The sequence below is a fragment of the Stigmatopora argus genome, chromosome 6 (assembly GCF_051989625.1).
Source record: "Stigmatopora argus isolate UIUO_Sarg chromosome 6, RoL_Sarg_1.0, whole genome shotgun sequence".
NCBI classification, from domain to species: domain Eukaryota; kingdom Metazoa; phylum Chordata; class Actinopteri; order Syngnathiformes; family Syngnathidae; genus Stigmatopora; species Stigmatopora argus.
The window spans coordinates 10,738,444-10,762,685 of record NC_135392.1 but is presented as its reverse complement, the minus strand read 5'-3'; the positions used below and the strand labels follow the sequence as shown (position 1 = coordinate 10,762,685).

General features: G+C 40.4%; 2 protein-coding genes across 3 annotated transcripts; both read left to right on the top strand.

Moving 5' to 3' along the window:
- The first annotated feature begins 606 nt into the window (after window positions 1–606).
- LOC144075603 (RNA-binding protein Musashi homolog 1-like) lies at window positions 607–21,652 on the top strand. 2 transcript variants are annotated; one of them, XM_077602849.1, is made up of 14 exons: window positions 610–786; window positions 1,281–1,321; window positions 1,864–1,945; window positions 2,064–2,148; window positions 9,855–9,896; window positions 10,881–10,973; window positions 15,524–15,572; window positions 16,335–16,417; window positions 16,879–16,996; window positions 17,396–17,476; window positions 18,054–18,110; window positions 18,458–18,514; window positions 18,838–18,992; window positions 19,493–21,652. In XM_077602849.1, the coding sequence occupies exons 1-14, from the start codon at window positions 722–724 to the stop codon at window positions 19,532–19,534; spliced, it is 1,050 nt and encodes a 349-aa protein (XP_077458975.1). In that variant the 5' UTR covers window positions 610–721; the 3' UTR covers window positions 19,535–21,652. The 2 variants fall into 2 exon arrangements, with proteins under 2 accessions (XP_077458977.1, XP_077458975.1); XM_077602851.1 differs by lacking the exon at window positions 18,054–18,110 and having other exon boundaries at window positions 607–786.
- A 360-nt stretch (window positions 21,653–22,012) lies between these two features.
- LOC144075206 (transmembrane protein 233) lies at window positions 22,013–23,096 on the top strand. Its single transcript, XM_077602029.1, has 2 exons — window positions 22,013–22,192; window positions 22,860–23,096. Exons 1-2 carry the CDS (start codon window positions 22,013–22,015, stop codon window positions 23,094–23,096), a joined length of 417 nt encoding a protein of 138 aa, XP_077458155.1.
- Window positions 23,097–24,242: the final 1,146 nt, after the last annotated feature.

Genomic DNA, 24,242 nt, shown 5'->3' with positions numbered 1-24,242 from the left:
CCTCAGTTTTTATTTATTTTAAATAAAGGTCAACATAATAGAACGATAAACAAGGTGGAAAAAGGACTCTATCTGCCGTCAATTGTAAAAAGAAAGACCCCTTTCAGTCCTCTAGACGTATAAAGGCTGACTTCATATCCCGAGCTGATGTTTTCCTTTGGCGTCATGTCTTCTTTGAGTACAAACTCCACACTGGAGAAGCATCAATCCCGTTTACGCATGACCTTGAAATACAGGAAACCCCCATTTTCCACCAAAACCGCATCAAAACAAACACCTAACTGCTTCAACTGTTCTTCTGCATAGCCCCAAGATTATTTTGGCATAATGCAGTGAATGATGGCCCCTTCTTGGTGATAATGATGCACAGTTGCACGAAGAGGGAGCAAAATAGAGGCTGGGGTATTAGATAGAGGGGAAATATTCAAAAACGCCTTCATGGGCCGTCATGTGGTGAAGGACCAATCAGATGAGCGGAGGGAAACACTAGTGCGAGCGGGCCAATGGCAGCGCGAGGCCGGCTGGAGGCGGGGCTTCTCCCCCCTAGCTCGTGTGTGCCAGTGTGTGCGTGTGTGTGACGCTCACCCCCTCCTCCCATGAAGCACCCCACCCCCAACTCCCCTCGGTTTTGCCCGCCCCTGAGTCTGGAGCTGCAAGCGGCGGAGCTTCACTGGCTCTCCTCGCCTCCTCTCAGTGCGGGAATACAGCAGCGGAGAGCGGCATGGACACGGAAGGGAGCCCGAGCAGCCTGTCGTCCGTCACGGACAACTCCCCCCACGATCCCTGGTAAAAAAAAAATCCTCCGCCTTTGCCCGGCCTTTTCGTCTCGGTTCGAGTTCACCTTGGACTTTTAAGTTGAGTTGAGTGCGGGAGCGGAGCCGAGACAAAAGACAAGCACGCCGTGTTTGTGCGTGTCTCTCCGTGTGTGGGATGCATCCACCAAGCGGAGGAGACGCTCGCTTTTTATTTCCACATCCATCCCCCCCACCCCCATCCGACAGGCCACATTTTGCTCCAACTTCTGCAGCAGCAGCAAGGGGAAAAATTCGCTCGCTTTTTTAGCCCCCCTTCTCGTCCTCTTGGGGATTATAACGGCCCCACTGGCCCATCGGTGACTTCTCAACATGGCCGATGCGTTCGTCTTACTTTAATGATGCTACGGTGCACACACATACACCAAGCCCACTTTTCACTCCTCATTTCGCTGCTTGTGTTGTTGTGCTTTTCCAGAACACGCGTGTTACCCTCTGTGACTTACCGCTTGTGTTTCTCCCATTCAGCAAAATGTTCATCGGGGGTCTGAGTTGGCAGACGACACAAGGTGAGCTGTCCCGCACTCTACTTTACACACACACGCACACACACATGCGCACGCACGCGATGGTATATTCCACGGAGTTGCAAAATAGACTGTAAACAGTTTGAATGCATGCCTTTCTGTTCGACGAGGATCGGCTTTTAGGATTTCGTCTAGCCGAGACGCGAGGAGATTAACGCTGCACAACACATGCAGACATTCTGAGCGACTTGTGTGTCCTCTCTTATCTAGAAAACAGCATCTAATATGTCATGGTCGATGGACTATGCCTTCCCAAGTTTACAGTGATGGGCACGCTGGCGAGTTGTTTTGCTTGCCGCAGCTATCGGTGCACCCCCAAAGGAACCATGCGCTCGGCACTCTTGTTTATTCCCGCTACTATGCAACCCCCCCATCTTAATATCATCACACCGATTGCGATGGTGTCCAAATTACCATCACGTGCGTGCTGTTTGTTGGTGCACGTTCGTCAAGAGTCTCCGTAGGCCGAACGCTCACTTGAACAAATCGCCCATCTCGCGAATAAAAACATGACTGTGTTTCAGAGGGCTTGAAGGATTACTTCTGCAAATTTGGAGAGGTGAAGGAGTGTACAGTAATGCGTGATCCCATCACCAAGAGGTCGAGGTAAGCAGGAGGCGTGTGCTCCCCAGCGTCCAATCGCTGAATGGGACCCATGCGTGTGTTGTTCTTGTACTTGAGGGGGATACAAGTCTGAGTTACGTTCTTTGTTATGCCCTCCCAGGGGGTTTGGGTTCGTCACATACGCAGACCAGGCCGGTGTGGAAAAGGTGCTGGCCCAAAACAGACATGAGCTGGACTCCAAAACAGTGAGTCCCACCCACCTCTTTTACTTACGGTTGTAACTTTTCCAAATGTGTGTTGAGTGTTTTCCCCCTCATTACATCTAGCAAGCCACCGTATGGCTTGTAAAGTTGAGGAGTACGTTTTGGAGCAGCACCCCCACCACCTCTCTCCCTCCTCCTCTTCCCCCTCCTCCTCATCCCCTCTCTCTGTGCTCATTTCCCCCTCGAAATCCTGGTTCAGACCGCCAACATGAAAGCGTTCTTTCTTGGTCTTCATTGCCATGGTTACCTGGGGGACCTGAATAGGGTCGGAGCCCCCTGCAAACCCCTCACCGTGTTTATGCATTTTTTTCTTTGCTAGAAAAGGTTTTCTTGTGGTCCTCTAAGAGGAGGAAAAAAAAATAAGAAAACCGTTGTATAGAGTGACTGTTCGGCGTGACGCTCATGAATGCCTGCTAGTTGAATTTTAATTAACGACACTTCATGTAATTTCTCCTCCTACACGTTTAACATGTGGGCACTCAACAGTGTTCAGAAATATGTCTCACACACCCTATATATGTGAGTGACGCTGTGTGACACTCTCATTCAAATCACTATGTAGGTGTGAATGTTGCTTTCTTGGTCATGTAGATTTGGTGTTGTCAAGTTGTGGCCTTTCCTAACCACATGCACAAACATAACAATGGGGTGATTTGAGAGTAAAAATGAGTGGCACAGCATGGGCCTAAAGGTGGAGAAAGGTAGTGTTGGTTAGTTGCTAGAGCAAGACTGTTGCCGGGGGTGACGCCATCCACTAGAGACCGTGCTGTAAGTACACAGCCTGTTGGGAACTATGTCGCCACGACAACTTTAGAGCTATAATGTATTAATTAAAGAACAACTCTGTGTGTGTGCGTAGTTTGGCAATGGATGGACAAACTGTAATTTTGGCTGTTACTAGTGTGTGACTTAAAGATATCAAAGGAGGACAAGGTGGTTGAATTGCAATGCAAAAACACAGATTAGGGTTTCAGAGTGTGGGAGCCTATCCCAAGTGACTAAGGGCAAAAGGGGGATGACACCTTAAACTGAAATTAACATAAAATTCAGTTGTAGGGCGCAAAAAGAAAATAGGCATTCACACATATAATCCAAACGCCACAGAGTGGGAATCGATACCACGCTATGTACTACACTATAATGGATTTCTGTTTAAACAGAAATACATATAGAAGGCAATACAATAACTATGTTTATGATATATACCTAGCCTCAAAAAGCTCATTTTGAATGAGTGAAAACACTCATTAGGTAAGGATGTTAGCTGTCAGTTTTGCCTATATTTTAATGTTAAAATCACATTTTATTATCGGTGTTTCATGATGGTCTGTAATCTGCAAATGATATTTAAATATAGTAAGTGTTACAGCTCATTATAACACTTTAAGAAGAAGATGTACAAAATACACACCATAGTAGATTATGTAGTTAACATTAATTACATTTTTCTATCCACAGTTTTCATGTCTCAAGAGCAGCTATTTACAATGTGATGTCCAGTTTTGAGAGGTAAACATTCCTTTTTGGAATGGATGAAAATGCTGTCAAGCTAGGGCGTCTTTAACCAAGGCCAAACATTTGGTGCGTGAGAAAACATGTTTGTAAGGTACAAAATATGACAAGAATAGGAGATATCATCAGGGTACCGCTTCCTTTGTAAGCCAGCTAGGTTAACAGGTGCAAGGTCCGTAAAACTGCACGCACAACTATTTGTGTCCGATATTAAACATTTACAGTTTTGTTAACATTTGACGGGCAAAATGTCTAATTCTTATTAAGCACCGAAACTGTCCTGCAAAATGAGAACATAATATATAGCAGATCATCCATTTTTTTGTAAGCTTGTTGCTGGTTAGATTTCCTGCCAGGGCAGAAATTGGCCTCGGGGCAGTGCTGTGCTGTTTTCTGGACACAGGAGAAGGGCACAATTTGTATTTGTTTTCTCGGGAGAAGTACTTGACTGGAAGCAGTTAAGTAAAAGGAGGATTGGTGGGATAAAAATCCCCCCCACTTTTTCTTAATATGAATTTTGTCAACATTATTTTAGATTCCATGCCCTTATTACTGATAGTCGTCTTATAAAGAATCTTAGTATATGTGGATGTTAAAGTGGGTAATTTTTGTGACTTTCCTGGTGCAGTTTACTCTATATAGTAAAGTCAAAATGACAAAATGTATTTATTTAAAAAGAAAAATGACTAGCCCACTCAGCATCAATCATAAAAGAGCCTTAAACTTAATCTCTGAAAAGGAAATTCTTAGGTTACTTTCACACTGCAAGTCGTAATGCCCTGTGCTGATTTTGTTTTTGTAAATGTTGACATTTTTGTGTAGGAATTAATATTGCACATATGCAACTCGCAGTGTGACAACCGTCACTTGACAGGCGTGGGGACTGCGACACGAGTGACACTTCGTCACGTCGCAGTGTTAACGGAACTAAATATGATCCCTTCGGGAAGTCTCAGCTGTCTCACGCCTTGTGGCAATTTTTAAAGATTTTATGCCACCAGATCCTACATTTATTTTTAACCTGATAGCTTCACATGCTGTATCAAGAAGGAAAAGGCATTTTTTGTGCCTTCATCTGAAATGGCTTGTTCGTGTCTCTTGTTTGTTATGTTGAACCATGTTGGTGTATTTCATTTGGTAATGTCGTATAGGTCGCATGGTATTGGTGTTAAAAGTGCTGTACATATCTGATTAATATCCACATATGAAAAAATTGGAATTTGACTCGTACTGTGGTGTGAAGTTAGCCTCATTATGTTGCAAAAAAACCCATACAGATTTATTTGAGTGAGTTTAAAGCAAAACTACATACTGTAAGTGCAAGTATCATTAGCAATATGACATTTTGGACATTTAATAGACACTGCAGTGCAAACAAAACACTATAAATAAATACAACTTGAACGTAAAACAATACAACACACTGTTATTTAGAATCAAACCGAAATTACACAGTGTAATTAAATGAATTATTGACTGAGTGAGTGAATGGACACAGATAAATACATTTAAATGTTAGAAACAGCTAGACATAAACAAAAACTGCATCGGGAGTTTAGGAATAAAAATTGGTTTTCAGGTGGGTTGTCAAAATGGAGGCTGCTTGTTTGATGTATGAACTCACTTAAACTCACTTTAAACCAACTGTGATGCATTGTTGTTGATAATATTTTGTGCTTTTGTCCGTATGGCACAAATGCTTTCATCTGGAGCCACACACAGAAACTGCATATGCTTCAAGCAGCTGCTGTGTACTGATGGCACTTCACTTGACTACTGGTCTAACACCTGGTTAGTGGAGCCTGGCTGTTGGCCTAAGTTGGAGATTAGCGGTTAATGCTGACGTGGTCAAGACTCGAACAAGGGGGATATAGAAGGTGGCAGAGAAGTGGAGGGTGGGAGGATTTCTGTAATTAGTATAGATCTGAAAAGCAACTAATCGGATTGAAGGAAACAAACTGGATTGGGCTTCCGAGGTCCATGCTCGGCCTCGGATATCTGCAGATAAAGTCTGGACCTGCTCTGTAGGCGGATCCAGCCGCTACATGTGCACGCCATCTTTAGCACGCATGCCTGATTACCAATTCCTGCAAAGCAAAGCTTTCATTGGTTTCCATTGACATCAGGGTTTGATTTGCTCGATTCAGGGTGGAAGCCCTCATTAGTCAACTTCGTTATCATTATTTACGCCATTGTCGAGGTGTGTGGGCTCAACCTGCTGAAGCCGAACCCAGTCTCTCTCTACTATTGTCTTATTGTGCTCATAGCTTTTTGTTGATCCTGGTGTGATAATTCCGCTGGCATTGGTGGCTTTTGTTTATTTACTATTTTGTTGCAAGAAGGTCTGAGTAGGTTGCTTACAATGTACTTTTGGAAGTGGAGTAATGAGCAAGTCAAAGCAAGGGTATTTATGTTAGTGTTTATGTTGGTGCTACATTATCACGATGCTTGTGTACAGTATGTGAGGAAGTGTGTGTAACACGGGAGCCCCAGTTCCTCAATGGGCCCATCTGTTTTGTACTCTTTGTCCTGTTAATTAATGAAATCAGAGGGGCTGCCTGCTGGGACGGCCCCGGTGCACTGGACAGCCCCACTTTCTCTTGAGCTGACTTTCTTTTTCAAATCAATGCTTTCTCTTTATTTGGTACGTTTTCTTCTCTACTCTATCACCTTCTCTATTTACCTATCAAGGTATCGGATAGAAGTTTTTTTTTTTTGTGGTGCACCGGGTATTTTGTGTGTGGGTTTGACGCTCTTTGTTTTCAATTTTTTTGCAGCCTATTATGCTGGTGAACACGCTGAGCCATGTGAGGTGACTATTGGTGGTAGATTAGTCCTTCAAGCAAAGCTACTAAAAAAAATCATATTGCCTTCACTTTGTTGCATAGCTGCAGCACAGGTTGGATGTTATGAAGCAGGATGTTAGTCAGACCATTACAAGAACACTCAGTTATAACTCTTGTTCAGGAAGAATTGCTTACTTCTGTCATGGCACACAATTAGACACATTTTCACTCGTTGACTGTTACATGGTCGAGACACTTCTCAAATGTCAAGCCTCCATTCAAGACGTGAAGAGCTATTTCTGAGTGTTGCAAACAGTGACCTGGCTAAGCCATTTTACTTGTGCTTTTGTGGCCTGTCTGTCTTCCTCAAGGCTAATCCAGCAGTCTTAATAGATGCTTTAGTCTTCATTTGTCATAGCCTGCCTCTGAGTAGGACCAGTTGTAGAAATTACATGTAAGTTACATTCTGTTTTTTCGCTGAAGTGGAATGATGTTTTAACAGCATGGCATGACTGTAGCCATAGTAGCACTACAATAAGATGCATTAGGCCTAACCTAGTCATAGTTTGTAACCATCTTTATTGTAGGCTGTTTTTATGAAGTCCTTATGGTTGAAGATATATTCAATAGCTCTTATATTCTGCTTAATATAACAATCCCATGGTAGCAGGAGTATACATAGAATACAACACTATAACTAATTAAAATGATCAGTAATTCCAATTTGGTAAATGTAGTCTAATGTTCATTTGGAGGAAAACTTTTTGTTTTATTATAGCATCATAACAATTACATTTTAAAAAATAGACATGTCTCTTCCCTCTCTTTCAGCACCATGGCAGCCTAAAATAAGTTCATTTTAAAATGTCGAATTTTGTACTGGGGTCATTGAAAAATATTGCCATGTGAGCTGTTCTGATTCCAATTCAGTCTTAGACACAAGTGAACAGTTTACTTATTCTGCTATTGTGTTAAAAGCTTTATGTGACCTTTGTTCTAAGTGGTTACATATTGAATTTGGGACATTTCGGTCAACCCATTCATATCGCGTAGAAGGGTTTTTATTTAGCCATAATGTCTTTTGCAATGTGAGGGTTTTTGCTGGCACCTGCACTTTATGAGATGACAATTCTTTCTTAAATATTGGATTGAAATATCAGAAAGAATACTGTGTCCATCCGGTTGTCCCAATCATTTATTTTTGCACTCACCGCCGAGTCACGTGATTTTGAGAAACTGCCATCGCAAGCACTAATCGGATATTTCATCAACCAAAAAAAAGAACCCAATCCAATCCAAATTTATAATATTTTCATTTCACAGAAATTATTACTCTTACACGACAATATCTTACGATTTTGCTGCGTTGTGACATTTCATAGTACAAAAGCTTTCCCCCGGCAATATCCTTGTACATTTTGACTAGTCTGTTACTTTGTAGTACTTTATAATAACAAATAAAAAAGGAAAGAGAAGGAATTAAATGCAACTATTTTCACTCGATTCCTATCGAAGGAAAATCACGTGATCGAATGGGGGACATCCCTAGGCGTGTGGTCACTTCTTGTCCCACTGCTCTCACCAATAGTGCATGACCTTGTCACCTTGGTTAACACCGTATCTAGAGTCGGACCAGCTGGAGGTGACAAGGCTTCTTGTCTTTGTCCTACTTGACGCTGCAAAGTCGCCCAGCAATCCCTCCCAAGGGCACTGCTGCTGCATGGTAGTTACCCAGCAGCCCCCTGCTCACCAAGCGGCCGCAAAGACACTTAAAGGTCCTCCAAGGATATTTTAGTCTGAAGAGTTGTCATCAGAAGCCGGAAATTATCGCGGGGGAAAGATGAATAGATTAAATGAACATTGAGGAAAAGCTTGCTCGCTCTTGTGTGGTGTACATTGCTGCCTTTTCGAGTGCATGTTGTCTAGCTGTTTGATAGGCTCCCTTTGGTTGCCAATATAAATTTGACGCTTGTGTAAGACACTTGGGGTTTCTCTTCACACATCCAATTATTAGAACAAAGATGGAAGCCTAAGACCTTAATACACTACAAGGTTCTGTGACCTAAATCATCTCATGTTGGCTAGAGTGGGAATAACACAAGATTCCAGAGAAATTTAAAATGCCAGACTGGGCTTTGCATATTTAGCATTTTTTACACACCAACTCATTCAAAACTCATTTATTTCTAATTTTATCTGTAACCTTGACCACTGCTCAGACATTCCATGGGGGCAAAATATGGATACATCAAATCTGGATAATCCTAAATAGAGGTTGTCTGGATTTGTTAGTGTGAGCAATCCTTTTGAAAATTTGAATGTTAGATATGTGTTCATTTACACTTGTAAAAATAATATAGACATTTAAACACCAATGTATTCATCCCCTAATGCGTATCTTGTTCATCATGCCCATGTGTTTGTATGTTTAGGGGGCTTGCAACAACAAGGGTTTACTATACTTGAGCATTAGCATATCGTCTATTTTTGGACGTGTTGCCCTTCATTTGCGCTCAGTGACTTAACTGCAGCATGATCTTAGAGAAGTGATCAGTCTTGTCGGATAAATTCATTTTCATATTTAGGCCAAATTGAAAATTTGAATGAACATTTAGTTATTGTTGTTTTATAGTTTAGTCCTAAAACTGTATGGTTCTTGTCACATATTCAGGCATAATAGAATAGAACCATGGAATCATTTTTGCTCAAATTTAGTCTTTGATTTGTTGACAATTGTTGTTGTAATTGGCAAGATGTGGTGAAAAAATACAGTGAAAAGGTGTGCTAAGTTATATCTATCTAAAATACATTTTTCTGTTGTTTTGACATTTCTATTTATTTGAGAACGGGATGGAAATTATTGCATTTTTCTTCCTGCTCATATGTGCATATAGTATATACTTTTCTATGCACTAATGACACAACACGTACCTTTGGTCCCCAAAATTATTATCTTATAAATTAAAAAAAATACTATTAGAAATAAAATGTGTAAATAGACTGTTTTTTAAATGTAATTAAAATATTTTTTTTACAAAATAAATTATTTCTTTGTTGTGAGTTATGCTTTGTAATTTTTTACGTACAGTGTTTTAAAATGCTATACACAAAGTAAGAGTAAACAAATGTTTTACAATTAGGTCACTTATAGAAATGAGTGGAAAACATTTTTATTTTTTATAAATGATCACATCATGTTTACTCCAATGATCGTGTACAGAATGTCACCATCAAAATATTGTCTTTTCTGTAAACACACCAAATACAGTAGTATGCTGCTTGAATAAAACTGTAGCTTTCACGGTTTACTCATTAGTTAAAACTACAATTAGTATTCTCACTATACATATGACTAAATGCAAACCATCTCCCTTCATGTCTCCCTTACAGATTGACCCAAAAGTTGCTTTTCCCCGCCGGGCTCAGCCTAAGGTGAGTGTTTACATGGAAGGAGAGTGATGTCATTCATGTGTCAACCCAGCTCTGGTTGGTCAGGATTAGTGTTGGGCACATGGCAGAAAAGGGACAGCAATCCACTTGACCAGCTTGACATTGTGGCCCTGTCACCCTGACCCTACCTACCACAACCTGACCATAAGCTACATCCCCACACACACTGACTGGTTTGTGTCCTTAGACCAGGGGTCGGCAACAGGGGTTATGTTGAAAGAGCCATATTGGACAAAAAAATGTCTGCAGCCGCAAAAAATTAAAAGCATTATATAAGCCTTATAATAAAGGCAACACATGGAGTATCTAGCTATATGAGCCTACTATCAAAATGACTAAGTTGGCTACATGTACATTATGAGCATCCATGACTAAATGTGTATTTTTCCTGCAGTGCATTCTGTAGAGAATGACGCACCACGTGACTGCCCTGTAAGCAACCTCTACAAGTTTGACTTCATTACTATATTAATGAATTAAGTTTCATTGCTTTGATGAAATTAAAGAAATGCACATTTAAAAAAAATCAGATTTTTGAGGCAATGACGCAAATCTTGGGTGACAGAAATATGACATTTAATATTTATTCTACACGTTCTTACAGCATTGTACATTGTTAAGAATATTTGTGTCATGTTTGTCTTGCTACAGAACCCATATTAAAACAAAATGTATATTTCTGTCCCCCATTTTCGATTTTATTTTAAAAAGCTCCAGGGAGCCACCAGGGTAGCGCTAAAAAGCCTCATGCGGCTCCAGAACCTATGGTTGCCAACCCCCGCCTAAGACAAATGGATAATCACAGCATGTGTTCACCTGTGTGCACACACACACACACACACACATCTAAAATTTAAAGCCTCGTTTCAACGTGAAGTAAATCCCCAAGAGGTTGATAAAACAATAAATAAAGTTGGATAAACAGTGAAATAAAAACTGTGCTCTGCCCCTTTTCTGTAATTCCAGTTGGTCACAAGGACAAAGAAGATCTTTGTCGGAGGGCTGTCAGTCAACACCACCATTGAAGACGTGAAGCAATACTTTGACCAATTTGGAAAGGTACTAAAAAATTCTTTCAAATTCTAATTTCTGTTCTGTACACCTGTGATACACACTGTAACATCCTTTGGTATTGTTCTGTGTTTAACCTTTTCTCAGTCCTCCAAAATTGACAGTCATATTGAATTTCTTTGCTTCCTTCACTCGTCCATCTGTAACTAGCTGTAATAAATAGTGAGAAAGTTAGGAATCTCTTACAAAGAAAGTGAAAGAAACGTGGCTATTAGTGGTTCTTGTAAAATGATTTGACTGATATTGTGCAATAATTTACTTGTTTAAATGGAAATTTGGTGCAAGACAAACACATGCTGTGGAGACAGATGCATGGCTAGGGAGAGGAAAGACAAGAGAAACAAGCAGTGAGAGGAGGGGAAAGGGTGAGGGAGATGGCGGGGGACTGAAAGGGAAGAAGCAACCCCCCATAGAGCAAGAGGGAGGGGAACTCGGAAGGGTTGAAGGGCAGAGAAAAGGAGGAATGTTGGGATGGTGAGGAAGAAATGTGAATTTGAATGGGGGAAAACACCAATCTGATGGGTTCTAAACTTGAACATAAAACACTTTGTTGTCGACTACAGTTGAGATGAGGGTATGGGACAGAAACTCGTTAAGGATCTCAAGATTTTGTCTATTAACTAAGCAAGTGCAGCAGCTGCTCAGATCCAACTACCCCCCTCGGCACCAAACATGCATCATATATTACCCCAAAAATCACCACCACAGATGCCTTGTCAATTCTCATTCACCCTCCCTATAACCGTTCGACCCCGCACACACACGCACACACACTGATAAGGTCCCATAGCTTGTTGCTGTGGTGACCTGCTTTTGCCTATTGTCTCACAGTAATCCAGTGTTGTTTTTTTGGTTGTGTATTTGCATGAATGGAAAAAGAGATGTGTGTGACAGTGGCACAGTTTTTGCTTTGAGGAAAGGTGAGCTTGCATACATTTGTGTAGACAAAGAGGGCAGAACTGGCAGTCAGTCAGTGATTCAACAAATGGAATTGAGTTCTGTTGTCAAAGCAACTAAATTTAGACATTTCTTTGTGTTAAAGGCTTAATATGATCACCACACTTGGCCTATGAGTCAGGACACTAAGCATATTTTTTGACATTGATTTGATTCAAATTAGGTTATTTTAAGCCTATTTACCACTAAAGAGTTCTTTTCAGCTCCACAGGCTTTACATTTGTAAAAGATGCTAAAATGTCCAACCAGCAAAGTACATCTGTCTATTATTAAGGACTATTATTAATAGTCATTTAGTTTGACATTACAATTGAGCTGAAAGAAAACATGAAGCATAGTTAACAATGGATTATGGTGGTGAAAGGAATTTACAGAATCTTTGTGTCAGGAAAAATGCCCCTGCTACGTGTTACATTGTTGGTATTATACCTGTGGGTTACAATCAATGCTGGATTGCATGTGATGCATGCTTTACCCGTTTTACAAGTGGTTGTGTTGTGCGTCATGTTTTTTTCTGTATGTTCCCCCAAATTTCTGCAGTTCTGAGAAGAACCACTTTTTGCCGGTGGTTATATTCTCTCATGTGACGGACAGCTCTGACTCTACAGAATAAGGGAATATTTAAACTGTTTGGACACATGAGACTGAAGCTGTATCATGCGTAGCGCCAATCCCACAGTGCATTCCTGCTGAGCAGGAGGTATTTCTTGTTTATTATGTGAGCTTGGCTACAAGGTGCAGGTTGGGATGGAGTAGGACTCAGTGTCCTGTTTATTTTCATACCGTGGCACCGCCTCAAAACGAAAACACAGAATGCAGTGCATTTTCTGCAACGCTTTGATGCACACTAACGTTTGTTTCTTTAAGCATACTTCTGAAAGTACTTTGCTTCATCAGACTGGACGGAAATGGCTACTCACCTAGTACGTCAGATCCTTTCACCAAGTCAAGGTGTGACTTGGTTTGGGGTTTTTGGACTGAACAAATGTGTAAAATTCATGTACGAGCGTTAACGGCCATGCTTGTGGAGTGGGAAACCCCTGGGCCTCAACTTAAAGGAGCTGAGACCACACCCCCTTCCTTTTGCCAAATGTGATTTGAGTTTAGTTGAACTAAAATTCACAAGTTAAGTAATTCTATCATTAGCATTTTATGCAGCCCGTTGCGGTCCAAAGGAAATCCCCATTTCAGGCTTTTCATCATTCCTCTCTGAACTCTAAAGCACCGCAGAGGGAAAGTGCCTGCTAAAATCCTTGAGTAGAAAACATAGCCACTGCAAAAGAAATACTGAACCCTGGATACGCATTAGTTATGGATGGAGAACAGAGTGGCAGAGATAAAAAAAAAAAAATGCAGCATGGACAGGGCAGACGGGAAAAGTTGGGACTCCACTCACCCATGTGAGCCAGCAATTAGGAGGCTTGACTGAACACTTTGTCTGCTGGCCTGTTTAGAGAGCTGTCCGGAGAGAGAGTGCAAGGATGAAAGCGGGAGATGTGAAGAGAGAGCGGTAGAAAAAAATGTGACCACCAACCTTTCTAATTTACTAAGTTTAATGTTTGCTCTTCACACAAATAGCTGCATGTAAAAACCTGGACGCTTTTTAAAATCCAGTGAGTGATCTCAGGTGAACTTCAGTTGGACAGTGGTGGTCACATCTCTATTTTCTTCAGAATAATGACACTCGTGCTACACTGAGTCGTTCGTTAGTGACATCGCTGCTGCTAAGTCTACCTTAGTCCTCTCACAGAAATCCAATCATATTGTCTTACAGCACCCTGGGTAGTAGACATCTGAGATCGCCATCTTATTGAGTTTGGCAAGTGTAAGGGGCCGGTGTGCGACAGCAGCGTAAGATCATACATGTGACAAGCTCATTTAACACTATCTTCCATAGGAATTCTATGCAGTGAATCTTTGTATTCATTATAATCATGTTGTTGTTCCTTACATCTCATGCAGTATATGAAAAAAAAATTAAATGTACATGTGATGGTAACCTAGGATCAATCGTTCTGATGCTAACAGGGGCTTCAACTACTCATGTAACTCAAGTCTTGACATAACATGTTGGCTTGCAGCTGTCTACTTACTGTCCTGTTCCCTGAGCTCTTTGCTGTGTCATTGAGTTTGGAAGATTGGAGAGTCAAGGAGGACAGAATAAACTCAATGAAGGACTGCAGGAGGAGGAGGTGCTGTGTGTGTGTGTGTTCGTGTTAGTAGGGGGTGCTATATGACGAGATGGATGGGAGTCAAAAGGGTCATGGAGAGTGAAGAGGCAACCTTGGTCCTCTCCATTTCTATCTTCACCATATCTAGCTTTCAGGTTTTTTTTCCATTTGTGTTGGGACAAACACACAGACTCAACCTGAATTAGCGAATATCTTGATCGAAAGTAAGGGTTAGGAATCATCTGGCCTGGTCATCCTAAGGTCTCTGCCACTCATGTTACATTGGTTTGAGTTTCAGTGCTGCTGCAGCAGCATAATGAAAATAGTTATATAGTCATTCCCCGCTTGTGCCACCATGTATGATAGAGTTGGGCCACGTCTTTGGATTTCACAATTTCTGTTGACACATACCTGTAAAAACAATTCAAAACATTAATATGCTTTGAGACATGTGCCAACAGTTGCCATATACTTGGTAGGCAAGAACACTCCTCTGAGTAAATTCACAATACATTAAAAATGTGCGTTGCCAATGTATTAGAAGCTCAAATACTATTGTCGTGGTGCCTAGTCTCGTTGGTATTTTAAAAATTGTGTAGTTTTGCTCTGGATTTTGCAAAAACAGGTAACCAATTAAAATTTCAATGTGTGCAATATGCCCTTAACTTCAGATTCCTGCCACCCTTCGAGCTTGAGCAGAAGCTTACAAACTTTCATCCTAGCAAAGGGCAGGCAGACTGGGGGAGGTGGCTTGGAGAGTTTGCTGGTGAAAAAGGGGAGGAGGAGGTGGAATATGAATAGGGCAGTGGCGTGAGTGTGAATAGGAAAGTAGAAAGAGAAGAAAAGGAGTCCATGTTGACAAAGACCCTTGTTCACTTTGTTCACTCTCTTTCAAATGCAAAGTGTCAGCAGATTTTTCATGTTCAGTCAAAACTTTCTCTTCTCTTGATCACCACATTTTCCAGCATTACAGTTCCCCGTTTTCGCTCCCTTCTTCTCTTCTATTGAAATGAGCTTAGAAGAGCCTATGTTCTTCTAATTGAAATTCTTTACAACATCTCCAAGGCAATTGTAAACTTTGTGGGGAAAGACAAACAGCGATTGAATGAAAGGGAGGATAAACCAGGGAAGAATTTCCTGCAATGTCTTGCCATTATTTGTAGTTCTTCCTGATTGTCACATAAAGAGTGTGCTTTTCAAGTTACTCAAACACAGCACTTATCACTTTTTGGACCTCATTCTGTCTTTGCGCCTTTGTCACCTGTCACCCCTCCGCAACCTTCCTCCCTCTCCATCTGTTTGCCCCTCTTGCGCCAATGCTTAAGAGGGACAATGGCACCCCATGCTGTGTAACGATGTGTGTATGTGTTGATGTCGTATCCCATCCAAGTCTCTGCTTTGTTCTCACAGGTCGACGATGCCATGCTTATGTTCGACAAAACAACCAACAGACACAGAGGTGCGTGCTGAGAGTATCACACATCCACACACACACACACACAAATTAAAGTAATTGGTGTGTTAGACCTTATGAGATGTCTTCCAGGGAGTATAGAAGGGAGAAAAAAATAGCCAGGCATATTCATGTGCCGTTCTACCCTCTACTCCCCCCGCTTCATTTATCTCTGTCCTTTCCCCGCAAGGACGAGGCGTTGTGCCTGCTGAGGGTCGCAATAAAGGGTCAGAGTGGTTCCCGGAGAGGATGGAACTTAACGAGATGAACGAGGAATAAGAGGGAAGGAAAGAAGCCAGGAGCAATATACAGTAGATGTTATTATACGGTGGCTGTAATGTTAGTGGGGAAAAGGGGGGTGTTGCCGGCAAAGGTTAATTCAGGTGTGGAAGAATCAACATATCCACAACAGCTGATTGACAGGGGAGCAATGTGACGATGGTTTCATGTTGCTGCCTCCCCTCCTTAGAAAAAGTGCTATGATGAAGGGCGAGGACAGCTTTAATGGACGGCCGTCACTCCTGCCCAGTCTATTCCTGTCTGCATGTCATCAGCCTATAATAGTCTTGTTCCTTCTTACAATCAAAAAATGAGCCCCATTTCTTTTACTGATTGGTTCAATCTGTTCAGCAGACCCGGGGTGTATAACACTCATAGTTGAGCTTCATTATGTACATTATGTTTTACAGAAGCCTATAAAGCAGTAAAAGTCGTGTTTTCCTTTTAATAGTCAATAGACCATTTCATGAACATTTTTATGTCTTTCAGGCTTTGGTTTTGTCACCTTCGAGAATGAAGATGTTGTTGAGAAAGTGTGCGAGATTCACTTTCACGAGATCAACAATAAAATGGTAGGCAAGCAGAGCGACTACGTACCTAAAGGCGTACATTTACACAACATTAGCTACGACTACACAAATTGATAAAAAGCCACTACTGGAGCTTTAGTTCTAATTCTGCCTTGTTAATAATCATTCTTGAATTTCAGTTTTTAACATGTCTGTCTGCGCTTAATGACGTTTTAGCTATAGTTGTTGAAAGTGGACTGTATATTCCTCAATGTACAATGTGTTAATACTGTTCTTCTTAATTAGCTAAATAGACCCAGAACAACAGCAAACATAATTCTAACAAACACATAAACCAGACAATATCCACCAAACCTTCACATTATTCAACACCAAAATCTAGCATATGCCAAATATTATGCTCAAAAGAGTGATTGTGACTTCTTTATAAATTGCCGTAATCAAGTTGGTTTCATAATTTCGTTTATGTAAGAGTGAACCTATCTTCCCCTGTGTACGTATAGGTAGAGTGTAAGAAAGCACAGCCAAAGGAGGTGATGACGCCGACAAGTTCAGCCAGAGGTCGATCCAGAGTGATGCCCTATGGGATGGACGCCTTCATGCTGGGCATTGGCATGCTTGGTAAGACTAACATCTTGAATTACCTTGAGTCTATTTTGCGTGTATGCCCTGAAGAGGATAAGTAGTGTACAAAATGGACGGATGGCTCTTTTGGATTACATTATGACCTTGTCTGATGCTAATTTTGTTGGTGCTTTATATTAATGTGCACGTTTAGTTTAACAATACGGTCTTATAATATTAATGAAGAACAGAGTCTCTTTTGCATGCTAATTTGAAAGGAAAAACAAAAAACATACAATGCACCTTGAGGTCACAAAAGTGTTGTTCGACAAAAATTGATAAGCTGTTGTTTAGTTCCCTCTAGTGGAAAGTTGTAGTAGTTGTGATTGCACCCGCAATAATTTAGCAAAAGTTAGGCAGCACATCTTTACTCTGTGTTTATTTTTTTGCTGACAGGCTATCCAGGCTTCCAGACTACCACCTACACCAGTCGTAGCTACTCTGGAATCACGCCTGGTTACGCCTACCAGTTCCCAGGTGAGTTTGCAGTACACTCTTTTTCTCTTTGCACAGGCGGGTAGCTGAGAAGAAAAGTCAAAAGATGCGGGTTGTGGCATGCAGTTGATTCAGCTGCGAACAGATTTGAGGTCATGAAATGTGTTGGAACTACAAACTACAAAGGCCATGTGCTCTCTTTCTCTCTCACACAAACATGCTCCAGTTTAATACAAACATGCCTCCAGCAGAGTTTGTGTTTTTTTCTCCAATTTTTGGGGGTTTAAACTTTTAGCACTTTAAAAAAAGTAATTTTGTAATGGTATCTTCAAATATGAATACCCTCAGTTTGTCTGAATATGCTAAAGTCTTTAGTCATGTTTATTTTTTTGACTTCTGTAACCTTGTGTTGCGTTGGATGAATGAGGCCTCCTTTCCTCTATTCCCATCATCCTGCCCTTCCCCCACAATAGATATTTTCATGTAAAACGTTATGCTTTGAGCTCTTGCCTTCATGTTAGTGTCCTGTTGTGGCTTATGTCTGTTTTGTGACTCTTTAGTGTGGCTTGTGGATGGTGACTGTATTTACGGAGCGCTTTCTCTTGACCTCTGTTTCTAGAATTCCATTTAGAGAGGACCCCCCTCCTGACATCTTCCCATCCCCCTGAGCTGACAGGTCAGTAGGAACCGGATATATTCAACCACTCAAAGTCAAATCCCAACATTTGCCTTCCTGATATACTGACTTTCTCAAGAATCCCATCCCACAAAGTTTTCTATGAAAAAGAAGAAGGATCCTGTAGATGTATGCAGTATGTTTAGTTTGTGGTAATTTTCATGACCATCAGAATGTTACAGTATTGTTAATGTTATGCTGATGTTCTTAATGTTGACTTCAAGAATTTAAAGAAATATTCATATATTTTGTTGACAACTTAAAGTTTTTCTCATTGGGTATGAATCTGTTTGCAACTCCTATATTAAATTTGTTTTTTTCTTCTTCTTTTTTTTGCTGTCTATTAGCCATTCCCCTGACTGCATATGGACCAATGGCAGCAGCGGCAGCAGCAGTTGTTAGAGGTGCGTACGTGACACACAATATGGTTGCAAAGGAAAATGTAGGAATCCTTTGGGATCACTGGGACCTTTTTCTAAGTCACATTACTAGACAAACACAGTCTACCTTATACGGCATCTACACAAAATGTAAGCATTCGCAGTATAGGGTGGAAAGAGAATGATCAGATTAGGCAGAAATTATTCCCAATGGTGCACATGCTCTTCTCGTAAGTGTACATGTGGACTAACGTGGATAAAGGGGTGCTTCGAAAGAAATATTGTATTTGCAAATGTGAACAATAGATTGTAACATTCAACCTTCATTTATCTCCCCTAATATCTAGGCGCTACCCCTTCTCGCACGGCTGGTTTTCTGAGTACCAGTAGCCCTGGACCAATGGCTGACTTGTATGCCGCAGCAAATCAGGACTCAGGAGTAAGCGGCTACATCAGCGCGGCTAGCCCCGCCCCCAGCACAGGGTACAGCCATGGTCTTGGGGTACGTCAATAGTTCTGCACACTCCCCACACTTTAAGATAGTGGACATAAAAAAGTCTTCTGTCCAAATTCCGGGTCTTGACGATATAAGAATAATGTGGTCTTGATAAATCATTTGCATTTACATGAAGTCGTTTGATACTGTTAGTTTGTAATTTGTATAACTCAATTGAAAATGAATGAATGTTCAAGGGAAGACCTGGTTGGTTTACAATATATACGCACCTGGTGTGTAACCACAATCTCGCTGTAGGTTTATTTTTATGCTTCCCCAGTAAAATGTACGATACATTTCATTGGAACGTGACAATGAACATAGTTCACCTTATTGTTCGGAAAAGTCTTGATTTATTTATCTGTGTTTCATTTTAATTTACGTCATAAAAACGAGTATTTGACCAGGCTTGTGTCAAGTTTTTATATTTACTCTGCATTGATGTACGCTAATGCTTATTTGTAATGCTAACAGCTATGTCTTCAATTGGTTATGTGCGTCCTCAGGGTCCTCTGATTGCGACTGCGTTCACTAATGGCTACCACTGAGATGACTCTGGTCATTGGTGATTTGGTGGCTTTTCTTCTGCTGTTGAGCCAATCAAATGCTGAGTGTCCATTGGCGGCACAACCTGATTGGCTGGCTGCAGCTCTGCCTGGCTGTCCTGTGGCTCTACCCACCGACTGAATATCTTTTTAAAAACGTAAACTCTTTTTTGCTGTACTAATCTCACATGAACATAATATCCCAGTGGTTCCTCACGTGGATCGTCATTAACCCCCCCAATGTCCTTTGCTTTTTTCTGAAACTGAGAAAACTGCAGAACAGACTGGTAAAAGCTTTGCCATTTTTGACAAAGCCACAAAGGACTATTTTTTTCTAATTTTTACCGTATCTGTCTGTTACATTGCAATCTGAAATCCCCGAGAGCTGTTTCTGATAAAACACACAATGGAGACGAAGGGCGTTTCCTCCAAAAACTCTTTTCAACATCCATACAAAGAACAAATCCAATGACAAGTCATTTTTCTAAGCATCATTGAAACATGGGGGGAAAAATGTATATTTTGATAGACTTTAAAATAAAAACAAGCATTTGTAATATTATTAATTATGACATAATATGATAATCAATCAATGAGGTATTTTATTCTGTCATCGGTTTGAAAGCAATGTTTTTATGTCTTCCTGTAAGATATTGTACATATACTTTGGGAGTCAGGTGAGGGACTACTGAACCAGCTGGCATGTTATTGGTTGGTTTGAAGAGGGTCAACTTCTATTTCACTGGAAGTCATGTACATGAAATGATATGTGGTCATTTCTCTACTTATTACATAAGAGTAATCGTAAGGCTCTTATGTATGTTTTTGGCCATTCCTCTACTGCTTGACGCAGTGTGGCACTGTCGATGATAAGACAAATACTTCCACGAGTTTGTCTGGCATTCACGTTCTTTTACGAAGTCACATTTTTGATGTTTCTCTGGAAGCAGCAGCTGTTTTTTCCCCCATTTTTTTTCTTTAGCTGCACGAGAGCGACTTTTGATTAAGATGATGGAATTTGTTGATGGAGTCATTTCAAATTCAAACCGGAGAAATCAGGGCTTTATTGGGGGATTAGGCTGACATGGGTTTTATTTGATTATATATATATTTTTTAAGACATTCACTTCTTTAGTTTTGGAGAAGCACTGTGAAAATACATGAAGGATGTTCTCTAAGATAAGGGTTGGGAGAAAAATGATCACAATTTACTGTTATCTTATCAATATTCAAGGTGCATGTGAATGTGTCTTACATGTACGTGAGCGACTGTTAGTGCGCTTACATCAAAATCTACTTTTTTTCCAACCGGTCCAGTTTTCTGGTGGCCTGTATTTGGTACTGATATGATCTCCTCCTTCCATTTTGATTTACTCATCGCTTTTATTTTGTATCCATGGCTTTACGCTCCTCCACATAATTGTTGATTATACACAGTTGCTGCTCCGTGTAATCTTGGGTAGGGGGGATTTGGGGAGGGAACTTGAAATGTAACAGGGTCTGGTCCTAGTCGGCTCAGATAAGGGGTCTCGATGGAGAAAAACGCTGGCTGGAAGGCAAAGTCAAATGCTGAACAAATTCAGTGTGTGCAAAAAAATATAAACAAGTGACCTGTTTGTTCAGCCTTGTTTTATGTTTAGAGGATTAACATACACACTTGAAGATACTTCCTCAGCCAGCCAGTGGTTCCTCTGTCAGATCATCTGAGACACGGCACAAAACTACTGCTGGACACCTACACTGTAACTTTTTAACCTACAATAAAGCAATAAGTTATTTTGTACCTTGCAAATGAAAATAGTACTGATAGTGGAAAAAGGAGGACAATTTTGCGGCATTAAGACTTTATTTTCAGATTAAAAGAATATATTTTTCTGTGTTGAGACCTTGCTCTCCATTGTACATTGATTTCAATGAAGATTCTTTCTTGTGTTCATGTCAACAAAAGGGCCAATGCTTTGAAATGCATATGTAGCGCCTTATACATTATGGTAAAAAAAAAAAAATTGGGATGGCCCCCACCAAGCTTTACAGCAATTCTTTTTGTGTGTGTTGTTTTTCAAGTCCTCCTACACCCCAAATAATTTCAAATTTAAAATCTTAATAAATTATTCTACTGTATGCGTCGGTGTGTTTTCTTCTCTTCCCTCCCGCCATCGATATTTAACTTGATGCAAACCCTAAGCTAAAGTACCATTTTGACAGTGTGAAAGTTGCAAGAAGCAGAAGAAAAAAATAATAGTAAGAGGGGAAACAATTTTATTAAGATACTGCCGCTCAGTGTGAGGTCCTTCTGATTCATTTAACTGTTGGAACTAAACTGGTCGGAGGCCAAATGCCATAGAGTTAGTGATACCGACCCCACCTCACCCCCTCTCTACTAACATCATGTTACAAGATGACTTGAGTCATCAACACAAGACTTGGATATGCGGATTTGAGGCTTTTCTTCCAGGGACTTACTGAATGGTGTGTGGCAAAATGGCCTTGGGAGAACTTAACACGCATGTGACCTGTTCGCTGAACGAGGGTAACTTTTGTGATGACATTTCTACACAGGAAAAGGAAGCTCCACTTCAAAGTTACCTTTTTCTAACTATGCTTACCTGTTTTTGTCCTGCATATCCCGTCAACGTTGTCGCTTTGGTCTACTCTATTATGGTACGTTTGCTTGAAAAATGTGTTACCGTCATTACAGCAGGTTTATTTTAGTTTTCAGTAGGACAAGTATATTTTTGAAAGGATGTAGAGAAGTTTATTTGTGGATGCAAAAGTGTCTTTGAGACAGAAATCAATTGATTACATGGCTTTGTGTAATAAAATATTACCTTAATATACTTGTACCACATCTACAAAATTTACATAATGAACCACAAATCTAAAGTAATGCAGGATTTAGATTGCTTTTTGTTTAATAATGTTTATTCACTATTACTACTTATTTTTAGTGACTAAGCTTCTGTTTTGCAGACCCTTTAGAATTTGGTCAATGAGGTCCCAGGACATTAGGTTAATTATTCACATCCTGAATACTGATAGAAAAACTCAGATTATGCTTGAAGGGGGAGTCGTAACAGTTGATGTTCTAAGAAAACAACAAAAATAAAAATACAAACGCACACACATCATTCATCCTGATCAGGAAAGGCGGATTAAACAAGGATTTTGTTGCCATTCAGTCGCAAAACAACATAACAGAGGCAGAAAATTACTCACACTTCTCGCCTAAATCAGACGATTTTAACACCATGCCATCAGGGATCATAGCTTATTCTTTATTTTAGATAGAACGCTGAAATATTTTAACCAAATGTTCTTTCATTCTCAGTCTAGGAACAGCTATTACAATGGTGACTATGATGGCTCAAGGCGGTTGGGCAAGAATGCTCTTTATGTTGCCATTGCTTCCATTTTCGTTGGCCTACTCGTCATCACTATCATCTGTATTGTTCATTTCACCACAGTAAGAATTTTATTTTACTTATGTGCAATGCATGAAGATATTGTTGTTTATAAGAATAAGGTCATGTGTTTCTTTGTGTTCCAGATAAATAATATGGTCTGAGGGAATAACAAAGAGGGACAATTCAAGATATTTGAACAAGCTGCTGATTGTAGGACGGCCTAGCAAATGTGAAAATGAAGTGGAGGGAGTAATTTCATGTATAATAGATCCTATTCTCTCAAATATTATTCTGTAGGTTTTCATGCAAACAATGAAAGTTTTTGGTTCTCGAATTAATGTCACCATTTGAACATTGTTAATACTTTAAAGCTGTGCTACGAAGCTTGCAAAAGAATGCAATCCACAAATCCATGTTTTACATATTTTGCTATGGCCAAATATTATGAAAAAACACATTTAATGACTGCATATCATTATGTTTATAAATGTGCATGCGCTGTATTTTGTGAGAATGTATCCTGATTAAAAAGGAGAGCACTTTATATTTTGTTTAAAATCTTGAAAGCAATTCAATTGTAGCGATAAGGTGGTTTCCACATAGATGCGTGCGTGTGTATTATTTGTCAATGTTATATTTTATATATAAAAAACCCCAATTAAATTCAAGCAATCTTCTTTTCTATGCATGTTGCCTTTGCTGACCTCAAGAGAGCTGTTTTCCCTCCCTTCACTTCCCACGCAGTGAACGAAAACTGATTCCTATTGAAAACTGATTCCTATTTTGCAATTTGATTAGCGTCACACATTCCGGCCAGCACAGCCCAGGGCCAAACATGCAAATTTAGCTGAGATATGTTCCGGTAGCTTGATATGTCATAATATATCCTCGACTAAATATAACCAATTTCCCATGTGCTTTATAGATCCCCCCTCTATCTCTCACACATAGCTTCTATAGTGCCATTGGTCTAAAAAAATAGCTTCTTTTATTTGCAGCAGCACAAATCAGATTAGAGCAACTCCAGTACATGATGTTGAAATATTGTACTACATGTGATTGGATTGATGACATGAGAGTGCTTCCCATACTCAAAAGAATTGAAGTCAACTTTCTGAGAGTATTCTGATTTGAATCTGAGAATGAAAGCCATTTGCTGTAAAACACCTGATGCAGTTGCACAATAGCCAGGGTGCTGGAGCACTCAATGACACACTGAAATAGGTCAGTCATGGCAGCTGCCTCCATTAGATCGAGCCTCCTTGCAAACATATCCGATTTCACATCCCGGCCAGTTCGCAGCGTTT